This window comes from Staurois parvus, unplaced genomic scaffold (genome assembly GCF_062004578.1).
Source record: "Staurois parvus isolate SC_StPar_1 unplaced genomic scaffold, SC_StPar_1.0 ptg000402l, whole genome shotgun sequence".
NCBI classification, from domain to species: Eukaryota; Metazoa; Chordata; class Amphibia; order Anura; family Ranidae; genus Staurois; species Staurois parvus.
The window spans coordinates 732319-760116 of NW_028318198.1; the positions used below are offsets into that span (position 1 = coordinate 732319).

General features: G+C 40.4%; 1 protein-coding gene across 2 annotated transcripts in view; it reads left to right on the forward strand.

Annotated features, from left to right (window-relative positions):
* The window catches only part of RTCA (RNA 3'-terminal phosphate cyclase), a 36656-nt gene extending 9161 nt beyond the window's left edge, over window positions 1-27495 (forward strand). For both annotated transcript variants that reach the window (XM_089686578.1, XM_089686577.1), the window contains exons 4-12: window positions 2078-2221; window positions 3415-3538; window positions 10478-10536; window positions 11548-11689; window positions 13651-13775; window positions 15906-15964; window positions 21944-22038; window positions 25181-25285; window positions 27139-27495. In XM_089686578.1, the coding sequence (XP_089542704.1) occupies window positions 2078-2221; window positions 3415-3538; window positions 10478-10536; window positions 11548-11689; window positions 13651-13775; window positions 15906-15964; window positions 21944-22038; window positions 25181-25285; window positions 27139-27234 (949 nt within the window). In that variant the 3' untranslated portion in view covers window positions 27235-27495. The remainder of the gene's footprint in view (window positions 1-2077; window positions 2222-3414; window positions 3539-10477; window positions 10537-11547; window positions 11690-13650; window positions 13776-15905; window positions 15965-21943; window positions 22039-25180; window positions 25286-27138) is intronic.
* Window positions 27496-27798: the final 303 nt, after the last annotated feature.

Sequence of the window (27798 nt, forward strand, 5' to 3'; positions counted from 1 at the left end):
TGGGAGGTTAGTTCGTTGGTGGGATGGGAGTTTTTACCTCTCTCGAGGCAGGCTCACTGTGGTCTGCTGTCATCATACACCTTGGAAAACATGAAAGCTAAAATAAACCTCACCTTACCTGGCAATGTGTCCACAGGTCCTTATAGTAGGCACCTTCAGGCAGTGCCAGGATAAAGTCTTTTTTAGCACCTAAGGCCAAAATGGGATGAATACGTGTATTCATACGTGATGTGGTTATACCAGTGTGATTCAGTTATAAGTGGCATGTTAAAACAGTGCCAGGTTTCTTTAACATGATTGTAACCACAATTTGTTTTGCTGTTTAGGAACTAAAATAGTTTTATCAAAAGTGCAAATTATGTTTCTTACACAAAGAATTAATTTTATGGGGGTACTAGAATAAATAAAATTGTAAAAATAAATCAGCTGAAAAATGCTGAGGAAAAAGGGGAAAATAAGATAATTAAAATAAAATACAATTGGGCTTGGGTTAATAATATGCTAAACCAGTGGCCTCCAAACTGTGGTCCGAGGGCCAGTTGAAGCCTTTTGCTTGCCTCTATCTGGCCCTTGGGGCACTATTTCATCCACTTATACCAACAATGGGTCATATTTCCCCCCACACTGATACCAAATTCTTCTCAGTGACAACAATGCGGGGACACAATTTCTCCCAATGACACCAACAACACGGCACGTTTCCTCCTGCTGACACCAAGGACAGTGTCAATGTTTTTTCCCTCTGACATCTGGACCTTTTCTACTTCCATTGACCACAGTCTGGCCACCCTAGATTTTAAAGAAGAGTAAACTGGCCCTTTGTTTAGAAAGTTTGGAGACCCCTGCCCTAAAGTTTTAGAAAAAAAAAGTCAGCTGTGCTCTATTTTGTAAAAATACTGCCAGCATACTTGACACAGCTGTCACACTGATAACTGCACAGTTCAGGAGATTGGGGGGGGGGTTCTAGTGTTGTGGAGGCAGGAGAGGCTTTCGTCTCTACTGCAGCACACTGCTCATCTCCCCACAGCCCCCCCCCCCCATCTCAGTCCTAAGCAGGGGCGGACTGACAACTCATGGGGTCCCCGGGCAATAGGGGTTCATGGGGCCCCTGTGTCTTTGCCCAAACTCAAAAAAGCCTATGAAAAAGGTACAAGGAGCATCTCATGGGGCCCCCTACTGACCCCGGGCCCTCGGGCAGTGCCCGAGTTTCCAAATGGTCAGTCCGTCCCTGGTCCTAAGGTGATAGCTGGCACTATTTTCCTAAATTTAGAAACTGGGAGCAATTTTCTGTTAAAATGTTTGACATGTCTATGTAACAGCCTAATGTTAAAAGTCATATCAACACGTGCCAATGTTTTTAAAAACCTTTATATCTTTTAATTGGATGTAAATTAGTGTCACCTTTAAGCCATTCATAGATTGTTCGAATCTCAGCCGGTCCAGCAGGAATTGGATGAGATTCAAACCATCTATGGGCAGGCTGAATATACACAAGTGATTGATTGATCAACTTGGATACAACCAGCCTGCCGGATTTTACAAGCAATTTATTGGTAGCAGCTGTTCTAGCCACTAGCAGTAGTCATTGTCTTCTTCTGGTAGGGAGGGCTTCCCCACTAGGAGAACACAATAACTCGGCCGGAGGAATTCCCCCGTCAACAGGGGAGTCGAGTGAATTTATTTCCTGCAGCCAGTGGTTACAGGAAATAAATTCTCACTGTCTATGACCTGCCCTAAATGTACATGCTGTGACCCCTGTTTTGTGGTGCAGTGCAGTGATTAGACTTTAATCATTTTATCTCAGTCCCAGATCTATAATCAAAGTTCTGATTTGGCCAGTAGAATTTAACAATAGATTAATACAGATGGCTGTAAAAATGTTGAATTCACATCAAAATATATATTTTGTAAAGTAAACTTAATAGTATTAACTAAAAGTTTTATTTTGACAAACTATTTCCAATTGGGCATAATATTTCCTGATTTTCAATGCAGAACAAAAATTACTACTATTTGTTATTACTATTATTACTAATATTGTTATTACTATGCCTAAAATGTCCTGTTTTCTCCCTAGGCCACAGCACTTATCTGGACTGGAGACTGTTCGGGATTTGTGTTGTGGGCAGTTGGAAAAAGCTGAAATTGGATCAACAGAGATCAACTTTGCACCTGGAAGGATAAAAGGAGGAGCACTGACTGCTGATACGAAGACAGCTGGGTTAGTTTGTATAGAGTATGGGATGTTTGTCTAAATTGAATGCGTGTCTTCAAATTAAAGTAGAACTATAGGCAAAACTTTTTTTTTTTTCATTTTGGAAAGAGTAAGGGAGGATTATAACTCCATCAGTTTATTTTTTTTACCATCTGTGTCCTATTGGGGAGATTTACCTTCACTTCCTGTCCCATAGCCAAAATAGGAAGTGAGAGGAAATCCCTTCAAATTAAGGGAATTCCTTGGTGACTCCAGGTCACCAGAACTAGTGTTCCCATTGGAAAAGTTCCCCTCTATTACTTTTCTGGGGACTACCCAATATTTGGGGTTTCTTTTACCTTCAATGATAATGGTAAACAGGACAAATAGGGTAAATCTCACTAAAGGGTGCACAGACAGCAATGAAAACTGACAGGTGTCCTAATCCCTCTCCACTCCATCAATGCTAAATAAAAAGTACTTCAAGTGTGGTTAGTGCATGTAAACCCAAGAACAAAAATTTATTGAAGTTTATCCGTCTTTTGATATGGTGGCTGCATTTAGATTTTTCCAGGCATTTTCCTTTATTTTTACCTGGGGATCCTGCTGTAACACACTTTCTGTCCCAGGGTTACAACACTGCAGTGTATCTATGCAGGAGAAGCATTGTCGCCCAACATGCTTGTTTCAAATATCATAGTCTTATAGGCATTGAACAAAATGCCTGTAGATCAGAAGTTCATATTCCATTGGTCTGCTGCTTTAATGAAATTCCGTATTTGCCTTATGGGGATTATTAATTTGCCACCCTAATGGCATTCTATAGTCACTTTATGGGGATTACTCAGTCTGCTGCCCTATTGGAATGCAGTATTTGCCTTATGGGACTTGCTGGGTCTATTGCCATAGTGGAACACCAGATTTGCGTTATGCGAATCTGTGGGTGTGATGTACTGAAGGAATACCACTACTTATAGGTACTCTGGGTCTCCTGCCCTAATGAAATGCCACAGTCACCTTTTTGGAACTTATGGGTCTGCCTCTCTAATGAAGTTTGCCTTATGGTTGTCTGGGAGTCTGCTGCATCTGAACATGCCTGAGCTTATCTCTGACTAAGAGAATGGGGAGACTTTATGGCCTCTATTTTACTTATATTGCTATTCACATATCAGAAGGAAATCACCTGTTCGCTATATTCTCTCCTTCTCTGTCCCCTATAGGAGTGTGTGCTTACTGCTTCAAGTCTCACTCCCCTGCGTCCTCTTTGCTGAGTCCCCCTCTGAACTCATCTTCAAAGGTGGTACAAATGCTGAGATGGCACCACAGATTGACTATACTACAATGGTGAGTATGATTTATCACCTAAACCATATAAAATGTTCAGTGAATCACAGATAATATGATACATGGGCAGCATAGGGCATACAACAGCGAACTGTCTTTTTATACGCTTTGAGTAGACAGGATAAAGGATTGTCTTTTAACAGAAGCCTGTATCATGGTGCCTGTTATTGCTGACCTTCTTCTCAAAATACTGGTTGTCTGGCTCTATTTGCATTCTTTAATTTTAGAGTCACTGACTTGGAGCAAGCATGCAGTTTAAAAATCAGAGTGAATTTAGCTACCGATCAGCATGATAGATAGCAACCACCATTTTTAGGTCAGTAATGCCAGCCCTTATACTCTATCAGTATAACTTTCTTTTAATGAGACAACATATTCAAGCATCTCTTACAAAAATGAGACCTACATGAGTTAACTCACTAACAGTAACAATCACTTGTTGCAACTATCTGCTGTGCTGGTTACCGTATATAAAATACATTTTTGCTTGTCAGCCTGTACAAAAAGGGAATTAACACCATTGATGGGGATCTTGGGAATGTAATTTGAATTGAGTATGAAAGCAATGACAGATCCCTGAGGAATACTGGCTGGATTTTCACCCCACACATCATTCTTAGGGCTCATGTACTTTGCAGCTGCTAAACTGACGTTCAGGAGCTGTTGAGCATTTTTTCAGCAGCCCCTGAACTCTCCCTAATGTTTTCCTATGTGTCCATGTACACTAGTCATTTACAGGGTTTTTTTTTTTTTAACGCACTAAACTTGCGTTCAGGAGTAAATTTTACCAGCGTTCAAAATGCTTGTAAACACGGTTAACTGCATTTATAAGCATTTGCGTTTATAAGCGTTTTTTAACTGTTCCATATCCTGATGCTGTCCAGAGCTTGTTTTCATCATCAGAAATGCATGCAAAGCATTTTCCATGTATTCAGGTGGACCTAGTACACCAGCGCAGTCAGTTGCAGGTTTCACGTGAAGGAAAAAATAGTAGAACGTGCTGCATTATGCTCATGATGGGATCCATAGTGAATATAACCAGAAAAGATAGGTAATCTAAACACATACTGATCCCTCTGCTTCTGCTCTCTCTATTTCTCTCAAAATGTCTGAAATTGTTAAATATTTACTATTTTTCAGTGCATTCTGGGCATTTGGGAAGGTCTGAGGTTATTTTTTAAAAACGCTTGCAAACGCGGCTAAACTGATGTTTTTTTTTAACCTACATTTTCCAACAGTTTCCATTGTTCAGAAGAGTTTTCCAAACGCCTGTGTACATGAGCCCTAAATGGGAGGTCTACTCATGTATTGTAGTATTCAACAGCACAATCCTGTAGCATCAGTCAAAGCCAGAAATGCATCCTTGAACAGCAAAATTGGTTATAAAATCTGTATGAAAAATCGCAGCATGGAGAGAAATGTGGGGGCTGTCATTGGCCACTTCCTCCTGAGAATTGTACTTGCCTAACTGTCACCAGATTGAATGCTTTAAGTCACTGCGAAGTCGGAGAAAAGTCAGAACTTCTAATCTGCATGCTATTTTCAGGCCAATGGCTCAGTAAGCATTAAAATCAGCGAAAAGAGAACTATGGGTAAACGGTAAAATTGCATATGATATGCATTCCCCTTAAATAGGAAAGAATGCCCTCTCTTTTTTTCCAAGCATCGCCTGTAATGCTGTGTAAATCCCTGTTGCCAGTAGAACCACTAGGTTTCCACTTCTTACTTTCAGGTGACAGTGCTCAGCCGGTTCTTGCAAATTCACAGTGCTTGCCATTACAGTAGCAGAATGTTCTGATGCCTGGCATGGCTAGCAGGATTGTCACTGCTACTTGCCAAGTCTATAGTTTGACAATCAGTGTTTGGCCATCCCATCCCCAACCTCCTTGTTCACAGTTTGACAGGACAAGGGATTGTTTATGGGAGATGTAGTTTTTTTTCAGCAGTGCTACTAAACTCATCCCACATTGACTTGTAGTAACTTATCTTACACAAGCACATGCTAGCCGCACGTTTTAGCTACGTACAACCTTAATCATAGCTGAATATAGGACTCAGCGACCACAGCTAGCCACTCACAGGTGTTGGGAACAACTGTCATTCTCAGCGGCACTACTTGTCCGTGTGAATGTACCATTAGAAGACTTTATTTTGTGTTTACTGTTTGTCTGTAGAAGAATAAACGTCTAATTTTGGAACATGTGCAGGAACATTCATCTTCCCCTATGACACAAGGCATACAGGAGCCTTTGTGTGCACAGTTGTTTCCCTGAATGGGAGGATATATGATGCTGAGTGCGTAAACATTCATCTTCATTTTACCTATAGGCGTTTAGCGAACACAAACTCTGTGGGCACAGACATCAAGTTTACATGGGAAGAGACACCACATAACAAATCACACTTTTTGGACTGTGTGTTGCATGTCAAGGAGGGGGTAACTTGGACATACGAGTCTACAGGAAACCCACCCACACAGACCGGTATCCCCATTTGATTTCCACCACCCAATAGAACACAGACTGTTGTTACAATCTCAGCCTGATATTGCAGAAATTCTAATACCCTACAAACACAGAACTTAAAAACAAGGAACACCGGCATCTCGGGAGTGCTCCGAAAGTTTGTGGCTACACAGACTGGGCTTTCTCTAAAACATCAGAACACACAGAGTAATATATAGTCCTCTTGTATGTAGCTGCAGTGTTTGTAACCCCTTCCCACCAGCTCCCAGCCCTTTTAAGAGGTTCTAAATGTCAGGAGGCAGAGGTTGGGATTCTAATCATGTGGCAGCTGTGATTGGTAGTCACAGTGGTCACATGATCGGAAAATTCCTGGGCGCTTTCCAGTATCTGCCGGTTGTTGTGCTGAGAGCGCACTCAGCACAGGAAAATGTTTTTGTTTTTTTAAAAAGGTGTTTATTTTGCATTTATAAAACACAAATAATAACAGAACAAGAAAAAGACAAATAATAATAGAAACTCAAAACTAAAATCAAAAAGTAAGGGTACATAAAAGGGGATCAAAAAACAAACAACAAATTATTGTAGGCCAGAAACCCCATACATATAACAAGAAAGAATCACAAAACAAAAATAATAACATAACTGGTAATGCCTTGTACACACTATAAGAATATTGTACGAGGACCGATCGTCCATCTGATAATCAGATCGTTAGTATACAACTTACGAGAGCCGATCACGACAATTTGTGTGACAATATCCAAAGGGACAAACGCAAAAATTTTTCTGGTACAATACCAGATCATACGATTTTTGTTTAATCAGTACAGTAGTCGTCCGAAAATACAATACATGACATCACTTTCGAAATTCTTTCTTTCATAGGAGAATTTTCATATCTTTAATGACCTTTTCACTTTCAATGTGAGACTAACAGGCAAAAAAAACGGGCGATCATTCGTCTGATATTCTCATCGTGTGTATGGGGCTTAAGCAGTCAGAAACATACAAACACACAGCCAAACACATACATCAAACACAAACACCCACACCATCAACTCCCTTACAGATCAGAAGAAATCATTAGCATGTAAAATCCAACCACTCAAAACCATAGAACCCTATGACAATGGTTGTGACAAACAGGAAAATGTTTACTAATGGACGCCTATATGAGGTCTCTCAGTATTAAAGCCCACCCGCTGATTGGGCGCATATATGCGTACCTCCGGCAGGAACTGGATAATAAACATTGCATCTCTGTGTCTCTCAAGCCCAGCAATGCATTAGGCCAAATGCTTCCACATCCAAGGGATCCAACACCTAAACAACAATTAACTTGGTATATGCAAAGACAGTGTGGCTATGAAACAACCTTTAAAAAAATGAATGGCCCAATATAGGAGGGCAAGTTTTACAGGTCAGGACTCAGCAGTTTTCCTACACATTAAAAAAAAAAGAAAATCTTTTTGAGGATATTGAGGTGCACCTTTTGGACAGAGAGTACAACTGGTTCACGAGGCTTGAAAGAAGTTATCTACATCCAGCTGAAACAACCATCCTTAAAAAGGGGTAGGGGCCTTACAACACCATCTGTCTTCCAAATAAAATGCTGATTTAACACCTCTAATCTAGCGTTTTCACAACAATTTACACCTGGAAATCGAATCTATGAAACCTGCCAAAAATACTGGGATTGTGTAATTGGAAGAGGATGGCTCCACAACTTTCACATCTTCCATCCTGATCTTGGACAATAATATCTGCCTTTCCATGGTTATTGGATTAAGATTTATATACTACCTGAGTGGTTATAAATGCTACAGTATATTCCTGATGCTACGTAATTACAACTGAAGAAATGGCTGTGATAAGCTACAAAACATTTTTAACATTACAGAACAAATCCATTTGAATGTGATTACTTACAACTAGCTTTTCTAGAAATCGGCAATGGCAGCTTACATAGTTCTTTCAGTACAGTTACCCTTTATCCACAGAATGATAATGAGCACTAGAAGCTCTCATTACCATACTGTTTTTGAAAATTTTCTGTTTTCTTTCAGCAGTTGTTCCCTTTTCTCTGCAGAACGCATATAGAACAGCTATTGTTTTTTGTCATTTTAATTCATCAGTTATTATGTTAATCTACGAATTTAATGCCAAAGTAAACTATTCTGTTTTTCCTTATGGATTACAGCAGACAAAGTAGTACTACTGCAACAAGATGTATTATTTGCTTTCAGTGTTTAACTGCAGCCCAGTATGTTGCCATTTGTTATATAAAATTATGCATTCGTCCATACTGGGTGCATGACAGCTTTGGGATGTAAGTTTTTTTTTGGGGGATAGATGATTCATTCTTGATTGTTTTTTTTTTCATAATGGCCTGTGCAGAAATTTGAAAGCGTGTTGAAAGATATTCTTCTACATACTGTGTACTGCTCATTTGTTGAACTATACAACCCTGGTGCCTGTCACATCACTAATGAAAATTGTTTAGTGTGTAGCTTATATTGGACCTATGTTAGAGCCTTTCCATACAGACAAATGGTTGCATTTATTATGCATGAGCCTGCTTGCATTTCTCCACTTGCTGAGATTTGCGGTGTGCTGATTCAGCCTTATTTGTAGCTTGTGTTTACTATAAAGAACAATGAAGACTATGTCCACTGACTACATATCTATCTTCTGGCCACAGTGGACATTAACACTCCAGGCAAATGGCTAAATACACATTTTAAATACATACTGTACATATGATCTATTTTACCTGCCAACAGATTTGTAGGCTTAGCTGTGAACATACAATGTTATAGGCACTTTCTAATGCAGTTATAACTATGCAGGCTCCGTAACTGCTTTTGCTTGGTTTCAGAAATTATACTTACTTTTTTCTCAAGGTTAAAAAGTTCTGTTATGTGACCATACATCTCTTCTTCCTGATAGTGGGGGCGGGATTACAGGACACTGTGCAAAGAGTCAAGATGCAGGCTGTGATTGGGAGGGGGTGTGTGCCAGAGGCAAGCTGTGATTGGTGGGGGGGGACATGGTGGTCGAACAAACTACTCAATACAGGCATGCTGTGTGTCTGCACAGTGTCCTGCACCTCCGATTGGCCAGACAAAGGATGTAAACTGACCACACATGCACCGATCAGCTTCTGTGCATTGTGTGATTAGTTTAAAACAAAGAAAAAAGGTGACTGTCAGGATCAACCAGGTACTTCAGATGCAAGAAGCGCATGAAAATGATGCAGACTAGGATTTGTAAAATACACATACTGTATGTGAACACACAAATAGAAAATAAATATATAGGGTAGCACCTTAAGCTACAGTTGTGATCAAGCACCCCTGCAGTACAGCTGGACTTGTGTGCAGACTTTACTGTATTTGAGAGATACAGCTTGGTCCAGGACACACCCCAAAGACAAGTGATTGGACAATGTAGGAGCAGGAGCACACGGATTAAGTCATCTTTGTTCTCTCACCTTCTGTAAGCATGTTCCTTTGGGCTTGTTCACACCAGCCATGTTGAGTTACATTGGACAGCGTTGGTCCAGAACACACACCAAGGATAAGTGATTGAATAGTGTAGGAGCACACAAATCAAGCCATCCATGTTCTATCACCTTCTGGGGGCATGTTGTTTGCGGCTTGTTCACAACAGCCCCATTAAATGGCACTGGGCAGCATTGTCAACATATAGCCAAAGCAATTTATCTTGTATCATTTTGCTTCAGTTCACACCAATGTGCAGCACTGGTGTGCCTGAAAAAAGTTAGATGTGGACATAATGCATTGCTTTATGCGCATCCTTAACGTGAGCTAGCTGGTGTCCATAAGCTCCTTACTGCCAGCAATGTGCAAAGCAGTAGAGCACTGCCTGGCTGAGAGCACTACCTCTCACACTGCCAGTTTAAACCGTTTGGGCAGGGGATTATGGAGACTCATTTAAAGTGGTTCTAAAGGCTGATTAAGGTGAAAAACCTTTTGAATGCAGCTCTCACCCCCCCCCCCCCCCACACCTAAGTTTGATTCAAACCAGCAATATGCATGAGAATCGTGGCTCTCCAGGCTCTCTCCCTTGCGGGAGCCATTGGTGGTGAAGCCAGGAGAGCTGGAGGGGGACCCAAGAAGAGGAAGATGGGGCTGCTCTGTGCAAAACCATTGCAGAGAGCAGGTAGGTATAACCTGTTATTTTATATAAAAAATAAATGTTTACAACAATTCATAGATTCAGGTGCTAATGCTAGTTATATGTAAAAAATCATTTCACTTTCTCATGAATACATGAGATTATAGGGGGGGGGGTTGTATCTTATTAGATATCAACATTAAATACGTGGAAAATGTAGCAATGCAGCCAAATGCCTGAGTACAAGGGCACTAATAGATAAATACTAGAATTGTACATTCATAACGTAGTCTGACTAATACTTATCAAATGTTTCTTAATCTGTTTAATTCAGGTGTTTAAACCTGCTGCAGAGCGTTTTGGTTTTAAACTGGATTGTGACATTAGGAAAAGGTAAACCAATTTGTAACAAATAAAAATGAAATGAAACATTGTATTGCTATATATAATCTAATGTAATTTGTATTTTTGTGGCTGATTTATGTAAGGAGTTAAGAATTAAAAAAAAGATCCACTTCAATTATCCAATGTGATGACTAAATAAATAGAGTTTTGCTTTTTAGATGATTCGTTAATTGAAGTGAATGTTTGTTTTTTTGTCTGAGTAAACATTCTCAACCCCTTTAGTAAAACGGGGTCAATTGGGGGAATTAACAAACTGGAACACGTGGTGTGCACCACATTACCAAAGCAGATAGACCTGGGGTGGGTTTTGCATCCAGTTAACAAAAGGGATCTTGGCAGTTTGCAGTATAGAAAACTGCTGCTGATCCCTGCCAGTTCAGACCTGGTATATGGGATTTGAACTGTTTGCAACCAGCTCACATACATCTCTGCATGAGCAGAACCTGTAGGGTTACCAGCCTTCCTTTTCTCTCCCACTCTTAGGTGAGAGGGCATGGTTTTTTTGGTGAGCAAGGCAGGCAGAGGGATCCAGAGCATGTGGTTTAAGGCTGGCCATATACGTGTAGATTTTTGGATGAGAATATTCGTAAGAAAAGTTGTATGAAAATTCTTTGAACATTCAACGAATGGATAAATGTCGTTAGCAAATTGTCTTTTGCTTTTAACATTCAACTTTAAAATGAATGTAATTTCTGAACGATAACTACATACACTGGCCGAAAATTTGTTTGATCTAGAAAAGTTTTCCTTCCTGCCCCTTCGAAATTTCCCGTCACTGCTGTCGAAAAGGAACATCGATTTGACCCCACTAACAATTAGAAAACCTACAATGCAGATCAGTCCTATAAAGCTAATTAGATTTTATGTCTTATATATTGTATATAGTTACTTAGCGAAGATATTTATAATGATCTGTTTACAAAATGAAAAACAACATATTGGCTGGCATAATGTGTTGAGCATTTCTTATCTGGTGCTAACCACTATTTTTTGTTGCAGGGGTTACTACCCACGTGGAGGAGGGGAAATCCTAGTCAGAGTATCTCCTATAAAATATTTGAAGCCTATCAACCTAACAGACCGAGGTACCATCACAAAAATCTATGGACGGGCCTATGTGGCTGGAGTTCTTCCTTACAAGGTCAGTTTGTGCATTTCCTATATAGTTTTTGTGTAAATGCAGTCATGTCAATCATTGCCATTCCTTTAGATTGTAAGCTCTCATGAGCAGGGCCTCCTTAACTCATTTGCCTTGAATTGTATTGGAACTGCACTGTGCAAACTGTTGGCTCCATGTAAATTCTGAATAATAATAATAATAATTCAAATTGCACCACAAAAGGCAGTGAGAAAAGTGGACTTCCAACATTTCCAAATCAGTTGTGTTACTTGCTCTAAGATGGTCTTGGTATGCCTGCAGAGGATATAACATGCAGTTGCAGTTAAGCATGTTATTTTAAGGTTGTTTTTTTTTCTTTTGAGAACTCATTACATGGTGGAAAAAATTGTCTTGGTGTAATAAGCACCTTTTGACGCTAATAGGAGGTCTATATGTTCTTCACAGAAATGTTTTTTTCAAGGAATGACTAGCCCCAAATTAAAAAAACAAAAACAAAAAAAACTAAAGGTATATAAAAGATGTTCAGTTCAGCAAATAGTTAATTGGTCCATCTGATTTATTTATCTTCTTGTCCAGCCAAAGCTGCTATTGCCAGGCTACATAAATAAATGAATGAGAACAGCTTATCAGAATAGAAGAAAGTCTGACTGGGATCTTGGCACAGCTACATAAGGTGCCCACATTCTGAGAATGCACTTGTGTCTCTAATAGGACAGTTATATACATCTACAGCAACAATTAATCACACATGGTAGCATAATACAGCAGTTGTGGGCAAATAACCACTATTACATTCTACTTTGTAGCCGTTATCGTCATGGGGAGAAATATGTTCCATCAGTGGGAGATCGATCTCTACTCTTGGTTTGTTGTGCACAATTTTGGAAGCCTGATTGAACTACTAAAAATCACCCTTTGCGATTTTAGCTGCTTTACCCATTTTTGGGACTACTCTTAAGCTGGCCATACAGTAGTAGATTTTCTTACAAACATTTGTGCAAATATTGTACATTCGATCATTTTGACAAATGTCAGTTGAAAGTACTTCAAAAAACATTTGCCTTTAACATTTTGATTTTGGAGTAAATGGACTTTCCCAAATAAAAACCACAAACCACTTGATCATTCAGGGCCAGTTCACATAAGAACGTGGTGCAAGAAACCTGCATTTCCCGCACCGTTTTTGAAATGCACTGAAGTTGTGATCTGCAGCGAGTGTTAACATGACACCCGAAACTCAGGTCGCAAACACAATGCGGTTGCTGTGTGTTTTATACAGTAATGCATGCACTACTTTTGGCGCGGTCCAATGTTGTTTCACCCCATTTAAATGACTGGGCTGAAATCGCACTGCACCCGGATTGCATGTGATTCACATAGGAATGTACAACACTTTCCTGGGAGATTCATGGTATGAACTGGGCCTCAAGGAAAATTTGCCATCCTGCTCCTTCGCAATTTCTTCTCTTGACTGTGGCCAAAAAAAGGAACAGCGGTTTGACCCCACTAACAATTAGAAAATTGAGCACGCAATCTTAAAATGAAAACTTTCAAACAAAATTCTACTAGTGTATGGCTAGCATTATTTCTACCATTGTGGTTTAACTCTGTGTATAGAGATGTGTCTAAATCTGCTGAGCTTTTTAGTGCTGTCTTAACAGTTATCTTGCCCAATATCAATGCAATTAGCATAATAAAGCTGGAGATAGGACTAGACTACAAATATTAACAAATGGCAACCGCCTCCCCTGCATTACTCGTCTTTCTCATTTTAGTAGCATTTTCATAGTCAGGCTTTATTTTATTAATTTACATACTGTAACATCCCTGGCTGAAGAAATTATGCATAACATTTGTTCTAAAAATATAATTTACATATTTCACTCAGATTTCAGCAAAAATAGAGTGCGTTATATCAAATTAATTTAATTTTCTTTAAAAAACCTAATATAACCATAATTTTTCTTTGATCTCTCTGCAAGATGGTGAAGGACATGATTTCAGCAGCAGTACGCTGCATAAGACGGGAGTTGAGGGATCTGTATGTTAATATTCAAGGTGTCCAAGAGCCTGCAGACAAAGCAGTGGGAAACGGTAGTGGGATTATGTAAGTGTTGTCTGGGTCTATGTCTATGGGTTGTATGAAGACCTTTGGGGGAACACTAGTGTATGCATGAGACTGTATGGATGATACACAGTTGTCTGTAAACACAGAATGCTTTATGACTTGTATGAAGGTAGGCATGATTGTTGTTGCAGTATAAATTTAACCGCTTCCGCACCGCCCTATAGCAGACCTACTGCTACAGGGCGGCACGGGTGCGCAAAATCACATATATATGCGTGATTTTGCTTTTCCAGGTAGGCCTTTTGTGACCTCGGCTGTCGATCACCAGGTCCCGGCCAGTGATTACTCGCCGGCACCCGGTGATCACCAAGTATCTCTGACGGGAGAGACACAGGTCTCTCCCCTGTAAGCTCCTGCACACTGGAGCACACTGGAGTCTGCACTCCTGCAATCTACATGTATTGGAATTTTTTTTTTTAGCAAAGAGATGTAGCAGAATACATTTTGGCCTACATTTATGCCGAAATTTGATTTAAATTTTTTTTTTTTCCTGGGCATGTTTAATAGCAAAAAGTCAAAAATATTGTTTTTTTTTTCTCAAAATTGTCGGTCTTTTTTTGTTCACAGCACAAAAAATAAATGCACAGGTGATCAAATACCACTGAAAGAAAGCTCTATTTGTGGGGGAAAAAGGACGCAAATTTCATTTGGGTGTAGCGTTGTATGACTGCACAATTGTCAGTTAAATTAACGCAGCCCTGTATCGCAAAAAATGGCCTGGTCTGGAAGGGGGATAAATCCTCTGGAGGGCAAGTGGTTAACATCTTTTAAAAAATATCTACTTTATTATCTGTTAATGATTATTATGTTTGTATTATGGCCCTTGGCATCAGAGATACCGCTCTCTCCTGGTTCTCATCCTACCTATCCCGACGCTCCTTCAGCGTCACCTACAATGGTACCACCTCCCCCTCTCTGTTGGGGTCCCCCAAGGCTCTGTCCTTGGACCCCTTCTCTCCTCCATCTACACCTCCTCCCTGGGCACACTCATACACTCCCATGGCTTCAATTATTACCTCTATGCTGACGACACCCAAATCTACCTCTCCACCCCTCTCCTCACCCCCACTATCTCCGCCCGCATCACTCACCTCCTAAACGACATCTCAGACTGGATGTCGCTCCATTTCCTCAAGCTTAACCTCTCCAAAACCAAACTCCTCGTCTTTCCCCCTGCCCACACCCCCCCCCCCAGCCTATCCATCACCACCACCAACACCACTATCATTCCCGCCCCGCAAGCCAAAGTCCTTGGCGTCATTCTTGACTCGAACGTCTCCTTCCTCCCTCATGTCAAATCACTTACAAACACCTGCAGGCTCCATCTCCGCAATATTGCCAAGATACGTGCCTTCCTCACCCCAGACACCACCAAACTTCTTGTACACTCCCTCATCATCTCACGCCTTGACTACTGCAACTCTCTTCTCATTGGCCTACCCAAGTGCAGGCTCTCCCCGCTCCAGACCATCCTGAACTCAGCGGCCAGACTCATCCACCTCACCACCCGCTCCACCTCTGCCACCCCCCTCTGCCTCTCCCTCCACTGGCTCCCGATTGCCCAACGCATCAAATTTAAACTTCTAATCCTGACCTACAAAGCCGTTCACAACACTGCCCCTGACTACCTCACCAACCTGATCCCCAAGTACCACCCTACCCGTACCCTTCGCTCCTCACAGGACCTCCTTCTATCCTGCTCCCTGGTCTCCTCCTCCCATGCACGACTGCAGGACTTCTCCAGGTCCTCCCCTATCCTCTGGAACTCACTGCCCCAATCCATCCGACTGTCGCCTTCCCTCCCCACATTCAGGCGCTCCCTCAAAACCCATCTCTTCAGGGAAGCCTACCCCACCCTCACCTAACTGCCATTCTCCCTCATTCCTCCCACCACTTCATTCCCCTCAGCCACTTCCTACTGTACCATTACCCCCTCCCTCCTAGATTGTAAGCTTGAAAGAGTAGGGCCCTCTTAACCCTCGTACGCTGTCTGTTTTTGTTGTACTGTGCCATGTATTGTCCCCCCTATTGTACAGCGCTGAGCAAACCCTTTGGCGCTATATAAACTCGATGTAATAATAATAATAATAATAATTATTTCTTTTGCAGAATCGTTGCTGAGTCTTCCACAGGTTGTATATTTGCAGGATCCTCACTAGGGAAGAAAGGTAATACTGCTCTATTTGAATTGCTTAAGATACTGGACTATATGAGAGATTCCCCACTGACCATGCAGCAAGCTTCATGTCAAGTATCAATACTAATGGTCCTCACACAAATTTTAATCTGATGATGATTGATGGTGTATGATTTCCCTTTTATTTGTAGTCGGATACATTTTGGTTCAAAAGCTTTTTATTTTCAACAAACACAATTTGCAGCACAGTGAGAGCACCTTGTCTATGAAAATTGTAGAATACATACTTTATAAAAGTCAAGTAAAGCAAAAACGTAACCAAACAGAAACCGTAAAACATTTACTCCATAAGCACCACAGAAGATTTTTCATTCCATTTTAAGAGTTGACAAGCAACCAAGAATTACAACATCATATGAACATATATGTGAATCTCTTTGCTAGCAATCAAAGTATTCACCGTACTGTGATACCTTGACACCAAACTATGCTCAACTTTACTCACTGATGTTGAAATATGGTATGTAAACATATCAGCACACTGCTTTATGTAATTTCCCATTTTGATGACTTCTTTTTTTTTTTTTATCGTAACCTTAACTTAATCTACTTTTTAGTATTTTTGGCTTCATGGTATACAGTTTTCTCAAACAAATAATTTTTTATTATCTTTTGCATCGTTTCTTATCTAGAGATTCTGCACGTTGCAGCACTTCTGTGCCAGACTGACAATAGTAAAAGTGTTGTCAACCTGGCATGTGTGCCCCTTCATCCAACCGTTGCACTACCATTCAGGGCTGCAGCTCAACAGCCCAAATGTAATGACACCCGTTTGCTTATTTATTTATTTGTTTAAGGTACCTATATAGCGCAGTCAATTTATGTTGCACTTTACATATATATTGTACATTCACATCAGTCCCTAATCCTCAAGGGGTGCACAATCTAAGGTCCCTAACTCACATTCATACATACACATACTAGGGCCAATTTAGACAGGAGCCAATTAACCTACCAGCATGTCTTTGGAGTGTGGGAGGAAACCGGAGTACCCGGAGAAAACCCACGCAGGCACAGGGAGAACATGCAAACTCCAGGCAGGTGGTGCCATGGCAGAATCGAACCAACGACCCTAGTACTGCCAGGTGGAAGTGCTAACCATTTAGCCACTGTGCTGCCCCATTATTATTCAGTTTCTTTCTGCTGCTGTGACCCATAGATATATTGCTGGAATGTACTTTGTAAATTCTTCCTATAGGGTTTGATGAATTGCTTTGGCTCTTGTTCACGCAAGAAGGGACTTGAAGACTCTGAAATTGTCCATTTACCCTAAGCCCTTTTCAGTATATGCTACTTAGCAAAAAGTCAAATAGCAGCTTTAGTTCGAGAAAGTATATTTTAAAGACCTCATGCTTTATTATTTCATGGTAAAAAGTGAAGCTTTAATGCTCAGCAATATATGGTGGGATAAATCGCAGTACAGATCAGCACTATATTGTAGATAAATAGCAGCAAAGTCTTGGTTTTAGATAATGGCAGGATTATGATGGACATGGTGAAGCAAGAAGCAGTTTCTTCAGAAAGATCCTACAGGAGAGTGTGTGTGTGCTTCCTTGGAAAATCTGTTCAGGACTGCAAGAGGTGGCTCTGTTGAATGATCTTTTCCAGAGTTTTGCTTGGTGCATGACGGCAGTATCAGGAGAGAGGTCAGTATTTACTGCACTAGTTGGCTGACTGCCACTGGACCCACTGGACTGGTCTTAGTGCATACCCACCCATCCATCCATCCTTAAAGTGTCTGTCACAGTATATTCCCCAGCACATGCAGTTCTTGCTCTACATAAACCTATTCCACCACAAAATCATTGTTCACTGCAGTACAGGGTCAAGGACATTTTATAATACAGTGGACCCATTCTGTTGAGGAGTAGTATGCACTATTAAAGCAGAACTAAATTTATTGATTTAAAGTGTTACTAAACCCACAGCAGTAAAATCAGTCTGTATATGCAGTAAAGCATGCTTGTTATAGTCACTGTGGAACCTAAGGTGTTAATCCTCTGCACTGTGTCAAAACGCTGTTTGATCCTGTCTTCTCTGATGCTCCCTTCTTCCAGTGCCCCCCTCTTATCTCACGATAAGATATATTGTGTGGAGTCACTCTGCACATGCTCAGTTTGGTGTGTATGGCTAGAGAGGGTTTTTTTTTTCTTTGGAGAGTGCATGTGATCAGCACAGGGCCAATCAGCACTGTCCAGACAGAGGTCAGGGGTCCTGCATCCTCCTACAACAGAATGAAAACTCCTCCTACAAGCTTTAACATGTGCTTGGATGAACACTGATAGTTGTCACAAGACTGCTCTAACTGCTGATGAGAAAAGGTATTTAGCAGTTTATATTTACTAAAATAATTGCATTTCCATGTTCCGTGTACTGTGGGAGACAGGATATAGTGGATGCAGGGTTCTGGGTTTAGTAACTATTTTAAGTGGGCTTTCTCCCAAAGCGCTGTCAGACCTTCTATTTAGAGGTCTTGTCTTCTGGTAAGAGACTTTTTATCTCTCTTGGTGGTATGCATGGAGGTGAGGATTGGAAGCACTAGATCACTACTTCTACTGTGTGCACAGATTGAGCACGTTTATTCTTCACAACACCTGGCTTGTTTTTTGAATAATATTTTTGAACCTTCGTGAATTTTATTACATGTTTTTAAGGTATTTATTTGGATCACTATTTATTCATATATTTCTGTTTATTTGGGTCATTATTTATTTGTCAATATAAGTGACAAACTATCAGTCTCTGCATGCATTATACTGCATTTTATTAAAGTTGACAGCGCATTTGTTTAGTAAAGAATTATACTGGCCAAAGCTCTTTTGGCCATCCATCTCTTGGGGATCACAGGAGTGCACTTCGTTAGCCAGATGTTGGCTGATGTTACAGAGCTTGTCTAGGTTTTGTAGGGATCCTGACAATAATGTCGGGATCCTCCCAGATGCCTGACTGGCAGCTCTCAGCAAACCACTGACAGCCTGAGCCAGCTACTCCTGTCATCTTCACAGCCCAGTGCTCCAGTGAACATTGGGGGGTCAGAGCAGAGAGTTAATGACTGATAGTCACCATCTCTGTGCTCACTCAAGACCGAGAACAGACCAATCAGTGGTGTTTGATCACTCAGTTCTCAGTCTTGGAGGCGGCGGAGGACAGATGCAGCATCAGACCAATGCCGCATCCACATAGGTGAGCATGTGTGTTTGTTTTTTTTAAGAGCCCGCACTTCAATTTAAAATGATTTCCATTTTTGAATTTGAAAAGGCATTGCCAAATATTGAGTATGGCTTGCAATGCTTTCTGTCTGTCATACTGTTTCACTTATAGATGAACAATAGAAAAAGCCCAGATTCATAATAGTTTATTCAACAGAAGAAAATACGGTTTCATCTCTCTCATGTGTCAGCCCATTAATTGCTAGTGGCAGCAGCTCTAAATTTGCTCTGGCTTTTGTAAATTTTAGTCCCTTTTATTGAGCTCTTTCATTATTATGATCCTCATGATATTTATTGTATTAATACTGGGTAAATGTGTTTGTTTTAATTGTACAGAAAGTCCTAGAAAAAAAACGAATTAATAGGCATAGGACTCCAGCACAGAATTTTCTTGGAGTCCCAAGGAGCCTGCATTGCTGTAATTAAAAAGACAAATGTAATGACAGAGCTGTACGGTTTTATTACTATAGCACGTCTAATGACCTGAATACACACCTCAGATCAAAACTGAAATTGTCAGTTATTGCTGATGGGAAACCACAATAGTACACTGTGATTTAGGAGCCACATGTGATTCTCCGCTATCTTTTCATCAAATCACTGTGCTGCTTCTCCTTTGACTGGCTCGGGTGGGTCCTGGACAAGGTCCATCTCAGAGGAAATGGGTTGAATGATGCTGATCATCTCACTGAGGACAACTAGAAAACAAAGACGGTGGGACTAATTTTTGGATTGAAGCTAAATAGCTCAGCAAATAGTTGGTTTTGTTATTCCATCTTTTAATATTCTCTTTAGCTGGAGTTCTTCTTTGAAACTATTTTTGGATATTTGCTATGTACCAACAAAATTACCTGTAATGATGGGTGTCTCATATGAGGTTGGCTGCTGCATTAGTTAAAACTCTGAGATTCATTCAGCCCCAACAAGTACTGAACTTCCGGAGCTTTAAATCAAAGTTCTGTCACTCATGCAGTCAAGGAGAGCATCACTTGGTCTCAGCTGCTTCATAAACTTTCTTGTACTTTATTGGTAGAATACAAGGCATTCTGTGATTGGACAGGGGGAGGTCTTGACATTCATTTGCTCTGCTTCTCCCTTATTCATTACAATATAAGGCAATGTATGAATAGACAAATGGACAGTCTTCTTGACTGTTTGAGGTAAAGTACCTCTCACATGTGAGGCTGGCTGTTGCGTTAGGTAAGACTTTTAGTTTCATTCAGCTTGAACACTACTGTAAGCACTGAAGCTCCAGATCTGTAAATAAAAGTTCTGTCTCTTGTATTGTCATGAACAGCACACCTCGCTTCCCAACTCCTCCATTCAAAAAAAACTACTTGTATTCTATTTACAGAATACAAAGTCCTCTGTGATCTGACAAGAAGAGAGGCAGGGCTGATGAATGCCAGGACCCCCCTTGTCAATCACATAATGCCTTGTATTCTGTTAATCAAATACAAGGCATTTAATGAATGGCTGAGGTTGGGAGCAAGTATTGCTCTGTATGAGAGCTGAAACTTGTGGGGAAGTACATAATCTCCCAGCTCAGTGAGCTCTCTGTGTATCTGTGAATGCTTGTGTCTGTGTCAGATCTAATTTACTGTGTAGCTCCCATCTACATGAATACTAGACTGGGAGACCCAGGGATTGTGGGATATATAGTTTCTTCCCAGGAAGTGTCAGGTCTTGTACTACTGACAAAGGTCATCCATTAACCTGTGCAGTGCTATGCTGAATAACTCATGTTTTAGCACAAACTGTCAACTCTGTAATGTGAAGATATATTCTACTATAGGCTGTGCATACAGGGCAACACGTGATATCATTGACTAGATGATCAATGCACATCTTGTGCAGGTAGGAAGGTATACAGTACATGCCTTAAGGATAGGTTCACATATGTGCAGATGGTGCCGCTGCAGATCTGCACAAAAATCCATGCAGCCTCACCACCCGCACAGAGGAATGCGGACCCACGGGCGGGTGCCATTAATTCTAATAGCACGCTGCCCGCACTAGAAATCACAACCCTACTGGGAACCAAGGTTCCTGTGCGGGCTGCGGATTCAGAAGAAGTGCAGGGACTTCTTCCCTGCGTGTCCTGGGGCACGGGAGTCCATTCAAATGAATGGGCTCTCGTGCTCGCGCAAAACGCGGTCCTCAGGAATGCGAATATGTGAACCAGGGGTTAAACTGTCCATAATCATCATCATGCAAAACTATGATGTGCAGAAGGAGAGCATGCAATGTGTTTCTGCTATCATTTGCTACCAGCCCATCTTCTCTGCAAGTGAAAAACAAGGTGCTGAAAGCATACATCTACTACATGCAAAATACACTATGATTATCAGTCTTAATTTATTATATAGCAAAAAGTGCAGTAATGCCAAATCTTATATATACTTTTCATTTTTATATAAGATTTGGCATAACAGTTGAGTTTGGGATGTGATGTGATCGACTATCCAGTTCCATGAATAAATTATTTACAAAGTTCATTAAGCCATTGTAATCAGTCCTATTTCATTTTTTTACTAGTTTGATAATAGTCATGTAAATTCTGATGAGTTACTATGGGTTGTGTAGTTTGCACTTAATCATTGGACATTTCACCACTTTGTTGCATACTCTTCAGCTTGAATTAATTTACAGGATTGTTTTGAAATTGTCATGTGTTTGTGGTGCAATTTTATCTGTGCATTTTACTTCCATTGTTCACTCAATTGTTCTGTGAAATTCAGGAGTAACTGCAGACCGTGTAGGGGCTGAAGCTGCAGAAATCCTTCTCCGTAACCTGCGTCATGGAGGCTGTGTCGATGAGTATCTCCAGGACCAGGTATGACCTGAGGTTTTAAGAGAAAAAGCTTGAAGGTCAAGATTCTGACATTACCTGAATATAACTGTTGTACTCTGTCAGATATATTCATATGAGTATATGTACTACTACTTATTAACTGGTTCCGCGCCGGTTCTGCTACAGCGTGGCACAGGTGCACAAAATCATGTGTGTATATATATGCGTGATTTTCCAACAAAAATCACGTATACACTGTATTCAGAAGTATTAGGAAGAAATAATTTATTTCATTCAGGAGATAATGGGGGTTGAGGTCCCAAAATATCCAGGCACATGCTTATTCCATAAAACTGAGACTATAGTAGAAAAACTCACTGGCATTTCATTTGATGAATGCAGCAAAGGGGTTGATAACTAAATTTTGGCAAGAGCAGGAAACGCCAAAAAATAAAGATTGGATAAGTAGGGTTTACTATATATATACAGTCATGGCCGAAATTGTTGGCACCCTTGATATTTTTCCTGAAAATCAAGTATTTCACACAAAAAAGGTATTGCATTAACACATGTTTTGCTATACACATGTTTATTCCCTTTGTATGTATTGGAACAAATATAAAACAGAGGCAGAAAAGCAAATATGACATAATGTCACACAAAACCCCAAAAATGGGCTGGACAAAAGTATTGGCACCCTTAACTTAATATTTGGTTGCACACCCTTTGGAAAACATAACTGAAATCAGTCGCTTCCTATAACCATCAATAAGCTTCTGACACCTCTCACCCGGAATTTTGGACCACTCTTCCTTTGCAAACAGCTCCAGGTCTCTCTTATTGGAAGGACACCTTTTCCCAACAGCAATTTTAAGATCTCTCCACAGGTGTTCAATGGGATTTAGATCTGGGCTCATTGCTGGCCACTTCAGAACTCTCCAGCGCTTCTTTGCCATCCATTTCTGAGTGCTTTTTGACGTATGTTTGGGGTCATTGTCCTGCTGGAAGACCCAGGATCTTGGACGCAAACCCAGCTTTCTGACACTGGGCCCTACAGTGCGACCCAAAATCCTTTGGTAATCCTCAGATTTCATGATGCCTTGCACACAGTCAAGGCACCCAGTGCCAGAGGCAGCAAAACAACCCCAAAACATCATTGAACCTCCACCATATTTTACCGTAGGTACTGTGTTTTGTTCTTTGTAGGCCTCATTCCGTTTTCGGTAAACAGTAGAATGATGTGCTTTACCGAAAAGCTCTATCTTGGTCTCATCTGTCCACAAGACGTTTTCCCAGAAGGCTTTTGGCTTACTCAAGTACATTTTGGCAAACTGTAGTCTTGCTTTTTTATGTCTCTGTGTCAGCAGTGGGGTCCTCCTGGGTCTCCTGCCATAGCGTTTCATTTCATTTAAATGTCGACGGATAGTTCGCGCTGACACTGATGCTCCCTGAGCCTGCAGGACAGCTTGAATGTCTTTGGAACATGTTTGGGGCTGCTTATCCACCATCCGGACTATTCTGCGTTGCAATCTTTCATCAATTTTCCTCATCCGTCCACGACCAGGGAGATTAGCTACAGTGCCATGGGTTGCAAACTTCTTGATAATGTTGCGCACTGTGGACAAAGGCAAATCTAGTTCTCTGGAGATGGACTTGTAACCTTGAAATTGTTGATATTTTGCCACAATTTTGGTTCTCAGGTCCTCAGACAGTTCTCGTCTCCTCTTTCTGTTGTCCATGCTTAGTGTGGCACAGACAGACACACAATGCAAAGGTTAAGTGAACGTCTCTCCTTTTTATCTGCTTTCAGGTGTGATTTCTATATTGCCCACACCTGTTACTTGCCCCAGGTGAGTTTACAGGAGCATCACATGCTTGTAACATTCTTATTTATCCGCAGTTGTGAAAGGGTGCCAATACTTTTGTCCAGCCCATTTTTGGAGGTTTGTGTGACATTATGTCGAATTTGCTTTCTTTCCTCCCTTTTTTTGTTTTGTCCCAATACACACAAAGGGAATAAACATGTGTATAGCAAAACATGTGTTAATGCAATACGTTTCGTGAGAAATACATGATTTCCTGGAGAAATATCAAGGGTGCCAACAATTTCGGCCATGACTGTATATATATATATATATATATATATATATATATATATATAAATATAATGGAGGAACTCTACCAACAGGAAGAAGATGGAATGGAGAGATTCAGACAAAGATGGGATAAGTTCAAAGAGCAATTTAAAGAAAAAATAGAGAGGAGATTATAAAGAGAAGGGTGCCTATAGAGTGAAGAGAAAAGAGAAGGAGTGAGGAGATGAGAGGGAAAAATATTAGGGAGCAGAAGGGGGAAAAGGGGTGAGAGCAGGTGGGTGGGTGTTTTTTTTTTTTTTTTTTCTTTTCATTAGAATGAAGAGGTATAAGGGAATTGTGTATTGTTGTATGTCTCAAAATTATGATAGTGTAGTGTGATATATTGAAAATTAATGGTAATAATATATTAAAAAAATAAATATATACGTAATTTTGCAGTTCCGGGTAGGGGACGCACGCGCCCTATCCGTGCCGCCATTCGCGGCCTCAGCTGTCAATCACCGGGTCCCGGACGGTGATTACTCGGCGGCACTTGGTGATCACCGAGTGTCTTTGACAGAGGGAAAGACCTGTGTATAAACAGATCTCTTCCCTGTTAGCTCCTGCACACTGTAATTTAAAAAAATATATATAAATAATGCCTAAAAATGCATTACATATACCATGCAGAGTATAAATTAATTTTGCTAAAAACTATACTGTTGAAGTACTCATGAGATAACATGTATGAAGATGTACCCTCCACGATGAACGTGCAGATCCATGCAAGTCTGTTCAGCTGGTAACCTATGATTCATTCTATCAGTCTACCTGCATGGGTCTGCATCCTGCACAGATGAAGATGCCCCCCCCCCTTCACAGGGGTGTACGTATCAATATGCCTGTGTGAATGAGCCATAATGTCTGACTAGGACTTCAAAAATGTTATCATAAAGATGTTGGGATATGGATGGTGAACATACCTAAGGCTGCCATACATGGCTCAAATTTTAGTTGATTCATGCCACATAGAAAATGTTCCAATGGCTGTGTCAGTTTGTATCAAAGCAACTGCAATGTTGAATATTATTATTTTCTTATCTCTACAGTTGATTATTTTCATGGCTCTGGCAGATGGAGTCTCTCAGATTAAGACAGGTCCTCTTACCCTGCATACTCAAACAGCCATACACTTCACAGAGCAATTAACAAAGGTAAGTCCCGATCAAAACAAAGATCTATGTGTAAGGCGCTGTAACCCATGCAACCTTTCAGCAATCATTTGTCCATGTGAACCTGTGAAAGCTAAGATCACCAAAAGTCAGCAAGATACAGTTAGTTATTGATTTTTTTTAATTTACTGTAAGAAACATAATTTACACATATGAATTAATTACTGAAGGCCCTTATGATAGTTGTGTTAAATGAATAAACAAGGTAGTAAATTAACCATCATGTAATTTGGACCCTCAACAGTTGAAAGACACTGGGGTTGGTTTACTAAAGGCAAATAAACTGTGCACTTTGCAAGTGCAGCCAAACTCAATTTCCTCAGAGGTTAACTGGTTTACTGTGGTGAAGCTCCACTTTGTAAGGAATACCCAATCAGGTGCAAGGACAATTTAAAAAAAAAACTGTATTTTTGCTTGTGCATGATTGGATGATGGAAATCAGCAGTCAAAATAAATTTGTCTGCACTTGCAAAGTGCACAGTCTATTTGGCTTTAGTAAATCAACCCCAATCTCTCCAGTGGTCTTGGACAGTGTGCAGATAAGTTTGCTAATATCTAAGTACATTTGTACAAAGGAAGAGGTAGGTTAATTCGCTTTTCTTGGTACAAGAGCTTGAGAACAGTAGCAGATTTCCAGTGAAATGCTATGGCTTTACAGGCATATTAAAGAATTACCCTGCACAATGTGTCTTCTTAATATTTCCCCTGAATAATATCCACATTTACTGTATAGATCTTTTACTAAAGGAAGGTTCAACAAATCTGATAAGAAATTTTGGATATCAGGCCAGAACAAATGTGCAAAAGCACAGTCACATCCCCATCTTGTGGAGATCTTCACAGACCTCTTCTGTTGCCACATACTGTAGATCTCTAGAATAAAGCATATGGCGGGTTTGTCTTATTCAGCAAAAGGAACTAACTGAAAAAAAAAATTCTTAAATACCCGACTACACTGCAATCTCTTTATTTACAAATACTTTTTGTGAGATGTTTGAAGTGTTTGTAAACCTGGACTGTGTAACAATGGACTATAAATGAACATTCATTTGCTTCCCTTTGGTCTTCCAAATTAGTTTTAAGTGGGAGAGAATAAAAGATACCCATTGGATACAGTTGAGAGACAGTCATGACATTTAAAAGCCACACCCATATTTAGGCCCCTTTCACATGTGGTGAACTCCTTTTAGATCAGCAAGGAATCTGTCCGCTGATCATCTGCTAGTTAGAGCAGAGCAGGCAGATGACAGGTCCACATCTAGGTCCGTATCATACTGTGACACGGACTGAGCCTGCTCTGCTCTATGGGTGGTGGGGTGTAAAAAATCTCCACTGTCTGTTTAAACCCGACTGCCCTCCGATCTGCATGGACAGAGGAGAATGGATCCTCTTCGGATCAGAGGTAGGCGGGTGTAAACGGACACAAAATGCACATTTTTGTTTTACCTGCAAAAACAAGCATTTATTATTTTGTATAGGGGAACTTATCCTGTAAGGAAGCATGATTGCGGAATGACAGATCGATGTCATGTAGGAGCTATGGTGGCTTCTAGTTTAGTGGAGTTATCAGACTATTGATACATCCATAAATGTATATACACTTGTTAAAATGTGAGGTAGTTTTTGTAAAAAATGTGGAAAGCCTAGTCTGCAGGACTGTGTAGAGGCGTCCGTTCATATTGTTAATATTTTGCATGTTAGTTTAAATCCATTGGTTTGATGCCTATTGCTGGTCAGCCATGAGTGATCAGTTGGCATGTCATTCAAGAATAATTTCTCAGTGTTGTATGTTTTTTTTTATAAATAACATGTTTTACATCTTTACTTCCCAACAGGCTAAGTTTACAGTGACAAAATGTGATGAAACCAACACCGATAGCTACATCATAGAATGTCAAGGAATCGGCATGCAGAACAAGAATACTTCATAAAACTGTTTATGGCAAAGGAAAGGATTATTTGTGAAGTCTCTGCACATTGCAGCATGGCATGCAAAAAAGAAAAGCATGACACATGGGGGCAATGCAAATGACTTTCTGGCATTTTACAGCTTTCTATTTTGATTTCAGTCTGAGAGGTAATCAGAAATGTTGTGCGCATGAACTTGAGTTGAAATTAATATTTTATGACATATGACATGTGGCATTTAATTGCCAATGCCATACCTCAAATAAATGGAGGTACAAAAGTGATGGCAGGTTGTGATTTTATGGACTTTTTGGCCTACTTGCAGTGACTCTTCTAAGATTGCATTTCAGATTTCTACTTGCCCTCTTTAAAGGCACAGCTGAAGTGTAATAAAATGGCGTGAACAACCAAACATATGACTACACAAGTGTCTATAGAACTGATGCTGCACTGATTGGTTGGATTCACCAACCAGCAGCAAATTTAATTTCCTTCAGTTAGACTGTCATTCTCAAAAGGGACAAGTTATGCTTTGCTAAACTTTTCTGCAATTCATCAGACAGAGCGCTTCTCTACCATTTTTGATT